This window comes from Penaeus monodon, chromosome 4 (assembly GCF_015228065.2).
Source record: "Penaeus monodon isolate SGIC_2016 chromosome 4, NSTDA_Pmon_1, whole genome shotgun sequence".
Taxonomy (NCBI): Eukaryota; Metazoa; Arthropoda; class Malacostraca; order Decapoda; family Penaeidae; genus Penaeus; species Penaeus monodon.
The window spans coordinates 1,410,476-1,425,475 of NC_051389.1; the positions used below are offsets into that span (position 1 = coordinate 1,410,476).

Sequence of the window (15,000 nt, forward strand, 5' to 3'; positions counted from 1 at the left end):
CTATTCACCTGCTGTCCCCCTGCTAACGCCACCCGCCATCCCCGCAAGGCCGATGCGTCAACACTGTTCATCACCAGCTGAAAACGAGATAAAACTTTGAAGAATTTTGCATCAAACTTGACTGGGGTACAGAATAACAATTTATCAATATTTATCCAGTTAAACAGGCATAATAATAGAAAATAATAGAGGGGAAAGAGGGGAAGGGGAGGGGTATGAAGAGGATACGTGGCCTGCACAGAAACTTTCATCTTTTCATTTGACAAATAGTTCAGACCAGAGTCACAACACCTTTCTGTGTTGATACTATACCAATCCAGTCCATCATTCATCGATTCTGCAGGTAACTAGAGGGACGAGCAATCCTCATAGCACAGGGGGTAGGGGGGGTGCCAGGCTGAAGACTCATGGTCAGCCTCTCAATTACAGGATGTAACACTGATTACGGATGGCGGGTAGCTGGCAGAACTTAGGAGAACATTATCTGTTTACTTATTGATTTAAAAAAACTGCAGGTGAACATGTTATGTCATTGTACACAAAGACCTGCCATTCACTTCCAACCTAATCAAAGTTTTCAATGGAAAAGACTAACCCCAAAGTGTTTGTGTTTATGATCCTACTTTTCCTCCTTTGACATTAATTTGCAAAAAGATCTCTCCCTTTAAGAAGACATAATAGCAAACTAAGCTTATGTAAAAATGTTCATGTACATGTTACCCTAAAAATATAGAATTTCTATTCCCAAACAACAAACAGACTATTTTTCTTTTACTTCATGAATTATCCTTCTTTTTATTTGTTTATTTATTTATTTATTTTTTTATCCACCATAATTCCAAAAATCAGCTTAGAAAGTTTCAAAACAAGTTCACAAGTGACAAAAATTAGCACCAACACAATGCATACTTGAAGCCAAAATATCCAGCATGAAAGTAAATGAAACAAAAGAAAAAATCAAACCAAAATCATCCTGAGGTATTGGCAGACGCAACCATGAGCTTAAAACTGTCAGAGTCAACTTAACCGAGAGCATCATTCTGCAACTGTCAAGGGATCGGTAATGGGCGTAGGATGGTGAACGGCCAAACAGTACGTCCAGCAACAAATGGACGGCTCACAGCGGTGTCAATGAGCGAACGCCTTGGCAAAATGACGAGATGAACTTTGAGCCACACAGTTCCAAAATCAAAGGAAAAATGCAAAAAACAGACATAACAGACATTAATTGAGGTTCAGATTAGAATAAAGAAAAGAGAAGAGATAAACATATCAAATGTTAACACTGCTCATAGGATAATCAATACACTGAATTAAAAGGGGAAAAAAATCATTATATACATAATATACATCATCAGTGTGTGAATGTGAATGTGGAATGTGAGTGAGTTAGTGTCTATCACTGTCAGTGTCAGAGAGTGTGTGTATGTATGTGTGTGTTGTGGTGTGTGTGTGTGTGTGTGTGTGTGTGTGTGTGTGTGTTGTGTGTGTGTGTGTGTGTGTGTGTGTGTGTGTGTGTGTGTGTGTGTGTGTGTGTGTGTGTGTGTGTGTGTGTGTGTGTGTGTGTGTGTGTGTGTGTGTGTCCATCAGTGTCCAGTGTGTCTATCTGTCCATCAGTATCAGTGTGAATTTGTCTGTCCATCAGTGTCATGTGTCTGTCTGTCCATCAGTGTCAGTATGTGACTGTCTGTCCATCAGTGTCAGTGTCTGTCTGTCCATCAGTGTCAGTGTCAGTGTGGTGTGTCTGCTTATCATTGTCAGTGTGTGTATGTCTGTCTGTCCATCAGTGTCAAGTGTTTGTCTGTCTGTCTGTGTCACTGAGTCATTGTCTATCTATATGTTAGTCTGTCTTTGTGTGTTAACCTCTGAAAGTGAGAGCTGTGTCAGTGTGTGCCTTTGTCAGCATGGTTTTGTTGACATGTGCCAGCGTGTGTGCCTTTGTTTATGTCTCTATGAATTCAGTGATTGTTTTTATTTTACCATCTCAAGTCATTAGCAAAGTTTAAAGTAAAGTAGTATTATCACACTGTAGTAGATAATAACTTAAGAATACTTGCAAAGCAGTGACAGGGTGAAAACAGACTAAAGTTTCTTCTTGTATTTGACATTGTTTTAATCTTGCATGTAAAAAAGAAGTCATTTTTTTATACCTACTTCCACATTATATGTGATAAAAAACATGTAATGCTTAACACCAAAATTACAAAACTAAGCAATTACCTTTAAAAACAAGAAGAAATAAATCAAAATTGGCTTCTAATGCTTCCACACACACTACATGAGACTAACTGAATCCTTCCTTCTAACCCAAACTTTTATCCTACTACTATGGAACTAATCAATAAAATGATCAATAACTGAGCTACTCTGTGAGGCCAAACCTAGACCTTTGAGAACTTTAACTATTAATGTAAACATTCTAATGCAGCCATTACAGTGCTGAAGTAAATTCTATACTTCATTATAAAGAAAGTTTTATTGATATAAAAATAAAGTAATAGAGTATGATAAATACAAAATAATTATGTGTGCCCCTTTTCCTTCCACAAGTATGGTTTTTACTGCAAGGCTTTGTATCTCTGATAATATTCATCTTTCCCTTGCCATTCTACATTAACTTTCTCAAATAATTAAACAAAATCCTAAAGGAGTAATTAAGTTCATAGAAGATTAAATATAATAATTACAAACCAGTGACTGCCTCCCTAAATTTCAACTTATTCCTCCAAGTACTCTCAGTACTTTCCCTTTATTGAATATCCAACAACTTAAAATTCTCTTAAAACTATTACTCAAAGAGGAAAGGCAAGTTAAAACACTAAAACCAGCTTCCTTGTCCCTAGCCATCACCCTAACCAAGGGTAACATCACGCCCTTGGCCTCTCAGAAATCCCGAGTTCTTGCGAGGGCGACCTCAAGTACTCCTAGCAACTCCTAAGTACCTTTAAAAAGGGGCATACAAAACTTTGTACACTGTAACTCCTCATCAGAGGTCTATCCATCCCTTAAACAGGTCTCCCGAGGCTATCCTAAAGCCATCCTATCTCGGAAATAAGGTCCACCGAGTCCCGACGCCGAGGCCATGACGCAAGGCCCTCTCCCAAGCACTAAGACAGGCTCCCTCGGCCCAGCATCTCATTTCCAGGCGTTTTACTTCCTTAGAAACTACTTCATGACTGACATGAGCGTCCTGCCAGGCTGTGCTGTCCACACGGCCAACATTTCAAGCATTCTACGCGTTTCTCCTACACTGCATGTCTCGGTTAAAGGACTCTAGCCTGCGTCTCGGGCCCTTTATCTTATCTAATATATCAACAGAGCATGTCTATGCCTGTTCATGACTATGTGCGCCGAGGTGGCATGCCAAGGGTTCCATTCAGTGACATTTGGCGCAAGATGGGCGGGGGTACGGGACTGAGCAGGCCCAAATGAGCGAATTTTGGCCACAGTCCTCCCTCGGCTGCGTACGCACATATTACCTGCGTCTGCACTCAATTTCGGGCCTCAGCCGCTCCTCAGGTCCGCCTCGGGCTTGGCCTCACCTCGCCCCTCTACTCGCAGGTAAGGAGTGCTGCTCGCGAATCCAGGGAGAGCTCCAGGAACCAGGCAACGGCACTGTTAAATTTCTTGGTGAATTGTTTGTGGCAAGAGGGAAAAATATCGATTTTCTCCATGGCTCGCCGCCCTGGCTCGGCGCTGCCATGTTGAGTCTGCGCAGAACAAAGCTCGGCAGAAGATATTGGCGGCGGGAACGCGGACGCCCCTCGCCGCCGCCGCCCTCGGCCTCGCGGGGCGCCGGCGGCCCTGCGCGGCCCCGGCGTGGGGCGGCGGAGGCCCAGGCTTACCTTCAGAAGGGCAGAAGAGCCGCGGAGGAGGCGAGAAGCGGAGGCCGAGACGCGTCGCAGGAGCGTTTGAACGGCCCCCGCGCGCCATCTGGCGACGGCCGCCGCCACCACGCCCGCGCCCGCGGCCCGGCGCCCTCGGGCGGCCCGCGGCGGCGGCGGCGCTCCTGACGGGGCGCCCTTGGCCAGGCCCTCGCGGGTCAGGCCGCTGCAGGGGCTGGGGAGGGCGCCCGCCCACATGGTCGCTTTTCCTATGGGGTCGCACGGGATTCTCGCCTCTGCGGCTCCGGCTCCGGGTTACCTAACAGCCGCAGCTCCTGCAGGAAAGCCCCGGCGTGAGCGCTCAGGGCCTGCTCCTCATTGCAGTCCTCGCCTGCGGGACCCTCGTGTTGTCTGCGCTTTTCTTGCCTGGGAAACTATATCACTCACTTCTCAGTAAATCATAAGTCATTTTGTTTAAACGCATGACCTGTCCATAGCATGAAAGTGTGACTTAGTGACATGTGGAATGTTGTGCAATAAGGTATTTCAAGTCCAAAGGAAGTGGGTGACATAAGTCACAGTGCAATATATAAGGTTAATTCAGATTGCAAGGTTTTTTTTTTCATAATAAAATCATAAAGGTGTTTTGTATTATCAATTTTATGGGGTAAAGATCCCATTTAGTCAGAGAATAGAAATGTTATGTAATTTTTGGCCTTTGTATGTTAGGGTCTTAGAGATACGGGCAAATAATAGTAATAAGACTTTATATATAACCTCTAAAGATGTAACATATATTCAGCTCTTATAATGATAAAGAAGTAAATGTTGACAAGTTTGGTTCAGTGACATAAAGTTAGGTTTTATACATATATACATACATATTGGTTTTTGATTGTGTAAAACAAGTCGGCAGTAAACTTAGAAAAAAGTACAGCAGAATACGTCTGTTGTCAGTGATGATCATATAGTTTTGTCTTTCCATTCCCATCATTGTAAAATTTACCACAAGTTTCTTTCATAATGAATTCAGGCCTTACAGTAATTTCCAGCTGTATATTAACAAAATTGCATTATTTACTTATTATTATTGTTGTCATTATTATTGTTATTATTATTATTATTATTATTATTATTATTATTATTATATTGTACTAAAGAAGAGAATGTTGAGAAGTTTGAAACAACGACACAGATTTTGATTTTCTACATGAGACCAGTGTATAAACAGAAGTTAGCAGGAAACATAGAAAAAGTTACTGTGGAAGATGTCTATTGTCAATGGGATTATGTGGTTTAAAGTCTTTTCTGTTATCACAAAATTTGCTATGAAACTGTCAAGTGAAGTTACCAAGTTTCTTTCATAATGGCCCTCAAGTATTTTCAAGTTGGCTAATACAGATATTGCTTTGCTTATTATTTTTAATAGAAGTAGTAGTAGTAGTAGTAGTAGTATTGTTATTATTTTAATTATTTTGATATAAAGAACAGTTATTTAGGTCCCCACTGCATATATCATATTTAACGTGGCTGTGCACAATATACGCATACAATATATATTTAGTAGTTGATGAGATTACATTGTTCAAACCAGTCTGGATTTCAGCTTATCTATTCTTTCAAATATACCTGATTTACATGTTTTTCCATCCATATTATTGATATAAAGGAGTTTATTGTCATTGTAGACTGTCACATAAAAGTTTAAAAGTTAAAAATGACTATATTTTTTCAGTTAGATCTTAGCCAAGCATACATGCATTTACTGGACACGTATTATCTCTAAGCCTTAATATCAAATTCCAGCATCTGTTTTCCTCTCTGTTCTGAAGTCTCCCAGGGAGAGAAAAGATATTAAAGCCATTAAGATTTGCTTTCACTACATTTCTTAATTGTTGTACTCCATGCATCTGAGTTTATCTGACAGGAAAATATAGATAAGGAGCTTTGTTCTCTCTATTTATCTTTTGCTTTGTTATGTTTGTTTGTTTCTGTTCTAGAAGTAGATAACATTTATCAGTCAAGGACTTCCTTTCACAGATCTTTGTTGGCAATTATTTGTTCTAGTGTTGTTGTTTTCTGTGTTAGTGAATAAGAAAAACAATGAACCATATTCATGTTGACATATGTATAAAAGATATGAATGAGAACGAATATCTTCACAATACAAGAGATGTATTTGACCGGTTTTGATTATATCTTCGTCAGAAACCCATGTATTTCATGTATTTCTGAGGAAGATATAATCAAAACTGGTCAAATACATTCCATATATTGTGAAGATAATCATTCTCATTCATACCTTTTATACAAAAGGAAAATAATATACAATTTTTAGTGTATATATGTTTCAAGTATTTTTCTAACATTTTTATTTATTTTCAGATTTCAGATATGCTTCAGTCACCTTTGACTAAGAGCCTGAGGCTCTACAGCACCAAAGCAGCAAGGAATAGGCAAGCACTGGAGCGCATAATCCGTGTTGACCATGCAGGAGAGTTAGGAGCAGATCGTATCTATGCAGGCCAGATGGCAGTATTGGGTAAGTATTATTTTAATATTACAGTTAGATGTGTTATATATTGAGTATTGCCAACTTATCCTTCATTCTACGACACAGTGAAACTGATTAGTTTGAATTCTTTTGTAAATGTACTCATAATTAGAAGTCTTTTTTTTTTTCTATCAGGAAAAGTCCATTCTTATGAAAAAGGCAGCCCAAACGTCTTAAACACTATAGGTTATGCCACAAAATTATATTTCATTTTTGTATTTAAGCCCCAAGATCCATGGCAAGATTTCAGATTTTTGTCATTGCTCTTTATGGCAGATAATGTTATAGATGCAGTGTATCACAGCTAATTCCATGAGGCAAATTGCAACACCCTGTCCTATAGTACTGGCTGTGGAGCATGCTAGGTACAAACATTCCAGCTCTGCACTGATCATGATCATGCATTGGAATTCTCACTCTGCTTAAAGGTTGTGATTCTGCAACCCTAGTCTTTCACCTTACCAGAGCCCCCCCAAAGGATGTCAGGGTTTATTATAAGCCCAGATGGTGTCACTGGCACAGAATCCCAAGGGGGAAGAGACAGAATTCATGAAGATAGATGGAAGTCTCCTTGGATCTACCACACCTCACCTAACTACTGTCACTTAACCCATTATCACAGGGTTGACATCTTATCACATTGTGGTAGAGCATCCCTCACACAGAGACGACTATTTTTTGTCATACATGATCAAGCCTACTTTAAGTTGTGTGCATTAGATAGTTCTGTGCCTTGGCCTTGGCTGCATATGTTGAGGAGAAATGAGGGCATATGTATCCAAAGATGTTGTCACACCAATTGCCCAAACATGCATTTGATAGATTAAACTTTCATCTATAACATCAGCATAAGTATGTTCCTGTTAATGCACATAATTTTAGGATTGTAGTGCATTAAGTGAACTTTATTTTTATATTATGGCAACACATTTGTTTTGGTCATTTAGTCTGAGAACACCTTTGGATGTACATGCCTTCAAATAGCCCCTCAAAAGCAGTCTTAAAGCCTCTTTTTTGCTACAGTACCTTAAAAAAACATTTATGCTGCAGCCAAGAGCATAGAGAGCAGAGTAATTTTATGTTGCCCATGTTTTTTATATTTCCCTGAAGTAGGTGACCCTGCATGTACCCTGACATATAGTTCAGTAGGGCACTGGGGGCTCCTATTAAGGTCTTCTCTAATAATATATATATTTTTTAAGGATTACAGCAATTACAAATATCATCATTATCAATATTATCCAGATTCTACATTACTATTAGCAGGGGCTAATCACAGGGGCTTAAATTCATATATAAAATATAATTTTGTGGCATAACCTATAGTGTTCAAGAAGTTTGGGCTACTCTCCTCATATGAATGTATTTTTCTTGAAGGCATCCCTGTGTGAGGGGTAGTCTACTGTGATGTGATAGGATGCCATCCCTGTGATAAAGGGTTAAGAGAAAGTACCAGCTTTCAGGTGTGGTAGATCCAAGGAGACTCTCATTTATCTTTATTAATTCTGTGTCTTCCTGTTGGGATTCTGTGCCAGTGACCCTCATTACGTAGTGGATGTGCATGATTCTGAAGCTTCTCATCTGCAACAGATTGATTTATTCCCTACACAAGGATGGTACATGAAAAAATCATTTTAGAAGGATGTCCTCCTCTTATAAAAATCCACTCATTATAACAACATAAAACAACTGTGCACCTTTTATCAAAAGGTGCACAGTTGTTATAAGGATGCAAATAATTTGCAAGATGTTTTTGTAACTGATGAAAATCAATTTCACTTGTGAGAGTCTCTTAAAGATAAGTCATCACAGGCTACAAAACAATCATCGAGCAAGTCCATAGTTAGACCACCCTGGTTTAAAATGTACAATATGAACAAGATCTAGTAAGCTTTGTGCGCAGAAAGACTTTTACAAAGATTTCTAGGAAACCGCTCTAAAATTTGGACGCATATTCTCATGTCTTTTCAGTTAAGATTTTGATGTTAAAGCAGGTATAAATCCCTTCTTTCTTTCTTTTTGAAGGCAAAACAAGTGTAGGACCAGTTATCCAACATATGTGGGATCAAGAGAAGGAACACAAGGCCAAATTCGAGGAACTAATTCCAAAGTATAGAGTCCGACCTACAGTTCTTGTACCCATATGGAATGTTGCAGGCTTTGCTTTAGGAGCAGGTAAGTTCATTGAAAAATATTTTTCTATCTTACATTAATAAAATTTTAACTGTAAAATTATTTTGCCAGAGTGAAGTTACAGTTACTTCATAATTAAGGTGAAATATATAAGATTGTAATTGATTTTGTATATTTTTTCTTTCTTTCTATCTTCTTCCTTTTTAAGCAGTTCTGTTTATCTTGTTGATTAGTACCTTCCAGAATTACAGTAGAGTTAACCTACTGGGTCTGGGTGCCTTGCAGCAGTGTAGACTTTAAATCGGGGCATAGAGCTTCTATGAGTGGCGACTCTCACAGGCATGTGGCTTGTAGACCTGGCCCACACAAACACTCACACTTGGTATCAAGACTCTTTGCTGCCTCATTGCAATGCTATTAGCCCTTTTTTCTGCAGAGCTGTTTTTTTGTAATTTTGACATTTTCCAAGATCTATATTTGTCATTTGTTTAGCTATATCAAGATGATGATAAAATGTTTTATAGAGCAAACTTTATATTACCTATCCAGGTAGGTTATACTCTGTGGACTGATGGAGATACTACAGTAACTCACAAATTAGCCCCTTCAGGAAGTATGAATAGTTCTTCCCGTCACCTGGCCTCTGGTCAATGTTTTCTGGGATAGATAACCATGTTGCCCAGATCCAGTGGGTTAATAATTCTGAAGTTTTATTAACCTCTCCTCTATTTAATTCTTTTTTAATCTTCCTCCTTCCCTTCTCTCCCTTCCTCGTCCTTCTTTCTCTTGCTCCTTTCCCTCTCCACCCATCTTCTTTACCTTCTCTTCTGCTTCCAGTACTTGTGTGAAACCAGAGAGGAAGAATTTTATTTGCATGTTATTTCAAATACCTGGTGGTTGATTTTATTTGCATTTAAGCATTTCTTTTTTTATTATTATTCCAGGTACTGCTTTACTGGGCAAAGAAGCAGCAATGGCTTGCACCGTGGCTGTGGAATCAGTTATTACCGACCATTATAATTCCCAGCTTCGAGAACTGATCCACTACGGAGAAGAGGAAAACAAAGAATTAATTGAAGTTATTAAAAAATTCAGAGATGATGAAATGGATCATCATGATACTGGCTTAGCCCATGATGCAGAGTTAGCACCAGCATATAAAACAATGAGCAGCATCATAAAGATGGGCTGCAAAGCAGCTGTTTGGATATCTGAGAGAGTTTAATTTTCTTGTTAAATCTCTGTATATAAGAAAATGTAAAATACATATATTTCTTTCTAAATAAATAAATGTGATGTTCTAAGTAAAACTATTTATTTTATATAACCCTCATATTTATAGTAGAAAGAAATGAGAGTATTGTACTCAATACTTTAGATGAAATATATAGTATGACTCTGGGGTTTGAAAATTTCAGATGATCAAGAAATGGTAAATAAATCTTCAGAAAATAAATATACATAAATTTTCAGACTATTAGACATTGAGAGCTGACTATTACTGTTCAGTAATTAAATGCTATTTAATTAATCAGTAACTAAATACTTATTTAGTCATGTGTTGTTATCTTCTAACAAAATAAAAGGAGGACGAATGATTAGATGAAAGTTTACATTAATTTAGTAGACTCAAAAAGAATGCCAAGCCCAATCCGGACATCTTTATGAACTTATTACTTCAAATACATCAGAATTTAGAGATCATTTTTATTTTATTTACAGGTTTTCTGATGGTATTTTTTTTACACATTCATGGCTCCGCAAAAGCTACCAAGGAGTCTTAAAAGGTTTTTCTGTTTACCTTGTTCCTTGTTCTTTTTATCTATTATAATTACTATCAATTATATTATCAGTTGTAGTACTACTATCATTATTGTAATATTAATGACAACAATAACTTTTCTTTTATTCCTGAAAGACCAAAGAGTGAGATGCAGTGGTGAGGTCAGATAGACCTTGTAAATGACTCATCTATGTGAAGAAAAAGAAGAAAAAACTTATACTGTAAAGCCACTCCCAGTGTCAACAAGTTACCTGCTACAGAAACTATAAGGACTGATTTGGATAGGATTAATATCAGTGAAAAGCCCTAATATAAAGCATTTATGTATTGTTACACAAAAATGACCTGTCATTTATGTTACCAAATCAAATAAGAAAACAGCCAAATTTTCATTTAAAGAATAGAGGAAATAAATAACAAACCCCAGTAATAATTTTTTTTTACAAAATTTAACAAGCTTTGCACATATAAACTAGAGGCATAGAAATATACACTGAAATAAGTTTGTTAAAAGGTATTTGTGAATTTGTTGTCGAATGCTTTCATATTTCCAGTATCCATACTTTGGATTTCTGTAACATTCATAGTTATTAAAAAGTGCCCTCTCTGCAGTACTATATTTAAATATGGTGATTTGAAACAGACAAAAGACGTATTTATTTCTTTATTGAATTGAGCCAAATTGGACAAAATCAAAGTCAATGAAAACAGGGAGGTCCTCAAAAATTTGAAAGTATTTTTATCCCTGTCCATCCAATAAATTTACAGACCTCTTATTGTCATTCTTTTCCTAAAAGGCAACACACACCCTTACATCTGGACATAAATTTGCTTGTCCCACAATCCTCATAAAAAGTTTATTTATACTAAACAATTAGCAATCCAGGCACATGGGTTGGTTCAAATGTATTTTTCTGCTCCAGAACAACCTCACTGGTAACAAGGCAAACAGGCAATTTCCATAGAGTATTTTGGTCTGAGTGCTGTTTGGCTGGCACAGTTCACATAAATGTAGTAAGATTCCTTCTACTAAATCCTCTTTCTAAACCAAATATGTTGTAAACTCATAGCCAACAACAGAAAAAATAATTCTAAGGAATTAATACAAAGGATGCTTAGCAGATGGAGCACACTCCATCGTCCAGAGCTTCTCCATTTACCTGCAGTGCCAAAAGAGTTGTGCTTTTGCAAATGTTTATTGTTAATTGCTTAGTTTCTTGATTTGTTGTTAATTTGTTATCAAGATTACAAAAAAAGTAATTGGCAGATTGACAAAAATCATTACGGGTGGGTTGGCCCATGATAGAGACCTGAGGATAGGATTTTGGAGGTGAACCTGATCCATTTAGAGACATGGGATCTAACATGAAGTGCATTCTGTGATAGAAAATGAAAAGTTATTTTTATTTTCTATCTTTTTTAATGCATGGTAGACACACACTAAACTGGACCTTGGAAATGGGCAAAGATCCGAATTCCTGACTATTTTCGATCATTGTGACATGATAGCTTCCAAAACTCTAAATTCTCTTGAATGGATTTCATAAACAAAAGAAAAGCTTATTATGAAAACTAGCTTCTTACACCTCTTAATTATTTCTCTTCATTCACCTGATATTTAATGTATAAGGAATCATAAAGTTTATAGGAACATATCACATTAGTAATGCAATTTATACAAGTTTACATTACAATAGTAGTTTACAGTAAAGAAACAAAAAGAGGCTTACATCTACATGGAACCAATTTCAGCACAACAGTTATTGAATTGAATCCTTTTGTCAGTACAAGGGTATTTATCATTCAAATACTTCCATGAGCAGGCCTGGTCTCTTGTGGTTCAAAAGAATGATTGGTCTCTTCATCCAAACCAATGAAAATTAGAATAAATAATGCTCCCATGTTTTATATGTATTTCATATATTGTAAAAATGCTTTGGAACAAACACATTTCATGCAATACATAAAACAAAGAGCTAATTCATTAAGTACAAGGATTTATCAGATGTCAGTACAGAACTTTTCCTCCTCCACAAAAGCCAAGACTTGTTGCAGTTTCCTGGAGGGTTAAATATTAATATTGCTTCCCATTCTAATTGCAGTTCCACCATCATCAGTGAAGATCATAAAACTACATCTTACAGCAGAAAAAAATTTCCAGGAACATATTACATATAGTGAATTTCATTTTCCTAAATTCTTATATTCATTATCTGGATTCTTTATCTATATCTGGGTTCTTTTTAACAGAATTCCTTATGGGACAGAAAAACTCAATTGTTTTACACAAGCCAGTGTTATTATGCACAGAGAGTACCATTCACTAACACTATTATATAGTACATCTTGCTATTCTTTTTCAAATCACACTTGAAAAAAACATGCATTTTCCTGCCTTTATCGATATACATTTACTTTTCATGAGTATAATGTGAATAGAGCCATTTTCTATGCTTCCGTTTGGCACTCAATAACTTTCAAACTTCAACAACAAATAAAATAATTGCTTCTTTTTATTTTATTATAAAGTTTGTATATTTTTCATGCAAGTTTTGATAAACCCTACTTATACTTTTGTAGGTTTACAAGATGCACATGCTTACAATACCAGAGACTTTTGAAAAAAGCCTTCAATATAATTTTTGAATGCCTTAAAATTTTAAACACTTCCTTCAGACCACAAATATTTTCACTTTTTAGAAATATGACATATTTCGTTTAGAACATTTTTTCTTTTCTTTTTTATTATAACAACCTATTATAATACATCATTAATCCATTTTCTTCCATAAATCTTTGGTTCTGTTATACACAGAAACCAATATCTGGGCACCAGCAAGCTCTAAGCATTAATCACAATATTAGTTACTGAAACATGTGAAGAATATATGAAATGCAAGCTGTATTTTCAATCCAAATTATGCTATCAATAAAAAAAATATTAATTACCACTATACCTTCATCAGAAAGTCTGAACTAAAATAAAAGAAACAAAAAAAAATCACATACCCTTTACATAACAACTTTCCCCACATCAGGCACTGCAAATGCACCTTATCAAATGAAATTCAGTGTCGAAAAGGCCTACACAAGGACTGGGGATACATACTGTTTCTAAAGATGATCTAATGAAAATCCATATCACCTAATCTTTACAATGAATGTTAAACAATCTTGGTTACTGGGTACGGTTCAAGTTTTTCCTTGAAGCTGGCAATGTCCGTGATAAAGTTTTCTGCAGGATAGTCTTTCACAGCACTCTTGTCACATGGTCCCAGGAACTTCACTACACTGTCTTCTCCTGTTAAACAGATGTTAACATGTTCATATATTAATTATGTAAAGTTTCATATTAAAGACATTACACTAATACAGTGAAACTCATATTTATTAATATCATCAGCTAATATAACCATCTAGCTTTGATATGTAAATCATGTACTTAGATATGAAAGAAAATCCAGTTCAAATAAAATACCATTAACCCAATTACCACAGATTTATGTAATGTTTCTTGTGAATTTTGCTACATATATATGGCTCTACATGTGCTCAGCCAGCAGCAGGCCCTAGCGACCAATCCTGATTTCCCCATTCCTTGAAAAATGGGAAAATGGGTTTTTCTTTCTAATGCTATTGATATCAATACTGTTATTATTCTTATTTTGTTATCAAAATCTTGATAACATTAAAGACAATGAAATAATACAAAAGACACTTTCCAAAAATCAAGGAAAAGGGTAAACAGATGAGATTGGTAGGAATAATAACTCACTCCTTGGTGACTAAGCACTTGTAGAGCCAACTCATATTACAGGAGGCATGGCATGTATCCTTGCCCTCTGTGCCAGTTGGGTTAACCTGTATCAGACAAACTAATAAGCTAAATCTCAGACACCAACCTAACAAGCCATCCAGGGCAGGTGGCGTTCCATCTTCTGGGTTGGATGCCCCAACCACTTGCACTGTCAGCTTCCTATATTCTTCATTACTCTTATTACACACCAGATTTTCCAAACACGCAGCTACAGAGTCTCGTGTGATGTTCTTTATCAATTCAATCTTTGGAAGATAAGATCCATCATTAGATTCCTGTTGCCTCTCCCTCACAGGTTATATTCACAATCATTTCCTATCCTCTACAAAAACAGCATTACAAAAATGACAATAAAATATATAATAAATAAATAAACAACAATTAGTAAAAAAGTAAATAAATAGATATATGTGTGTGTGTGTACATACATATGTATGTATGTATGTATATATGTATATATATGTATGTATGTATGTAGTAATGTATATGATATGTATGTATGTATGTATGTATGTATGTATGTATGTATGTATGTATGTATGTATGTATGTATGTATGTATATATGTATGTATGTGTATATATGTATGTGTATGCATGTATGTGTATGTATGTATGTGTATGTATATATGTGTATATATATATATATGTGTATGTATGCATGTGTATGTATGTATGTATGCATATACATATAACCATATATATGTATATATGTATCTCTATGAATATCTATGTCTATATTTGTACATATATAAATAAATTGATAAATAAACAATGTATATGTATATGTATGCATGTAGGTATGTATATGTATATACATACATATGTATATGTATGTATGCACATGTATGCATATATGTATAAATTTACATATGTATATATGTATGTAAG

At 36.3% G+C, this 15,000-nt stretch overlaps 3 protein-coding genes across 3 annotated transcripts in view; 1 reads left to right on the forward strand and 2 right to left on the reverse strand.

Moving 5' to 3' along the window:
• LOC119599274 (DNA-binding protein Ewg-like) overlaps positions 1-4,082 on the reverse strand; it is a gene marked incomplete in the record, with an annotated part of 40,026 nt that extends 35,944 nt beyond the window's left edge. The window contains 2 exon segments of the mRNA XM_037949009.1: positions 9-77; positions 3,846-4,082. Of these exon segments, the coding sequence (XP_037804937.1) occupies positions 9-77; positions 3,846-4,082 (306 nt within the window).
• LOC119599466 (5-demethoxyubiquinone hydroxylase, mitochondrial-like) lies at positions 3,414-9,815 on the forward strand. Its single transcript, XM_037949260.1, is given in 5 exon segments — positions 3,414-3,484; positions 3,486-3,561; positions 6,210-6,366; positions 8,404-8,553; positions 9,456-9,815. Coding segments are annotated over 5 exon segments (720 nt in total). The 5' UTR covers positions 3,414-3,428; the 3' UTR covers positions 9,737-9,815.
• Positions 9,816-10,943: 1,128 nt separating this feature from the next.
• Positions 10,944-15,000, reverse strand: part of LOC119599459 (nardilysin-like) — a 13,552-nt gene continuing 9,495 nt past the window's right edge. The window contains exons 19-20 of the mRNA XM_037949249.1: positions 14,197-14,356; positions 10,944-13,595 (exon numbers count right to left, since the gene is read on the reverse strand). Coding sequence (XP_037805177.1) covers positions 13,459-13,595; positions 14,197-14,356 — 297 coding nt within the window. The 3' untranslated portion in view covers positions 10,944-13,458. The remainder of the gene's footprint in view (positions 13,596-14,196; positions 14,357-15,000) is intronic.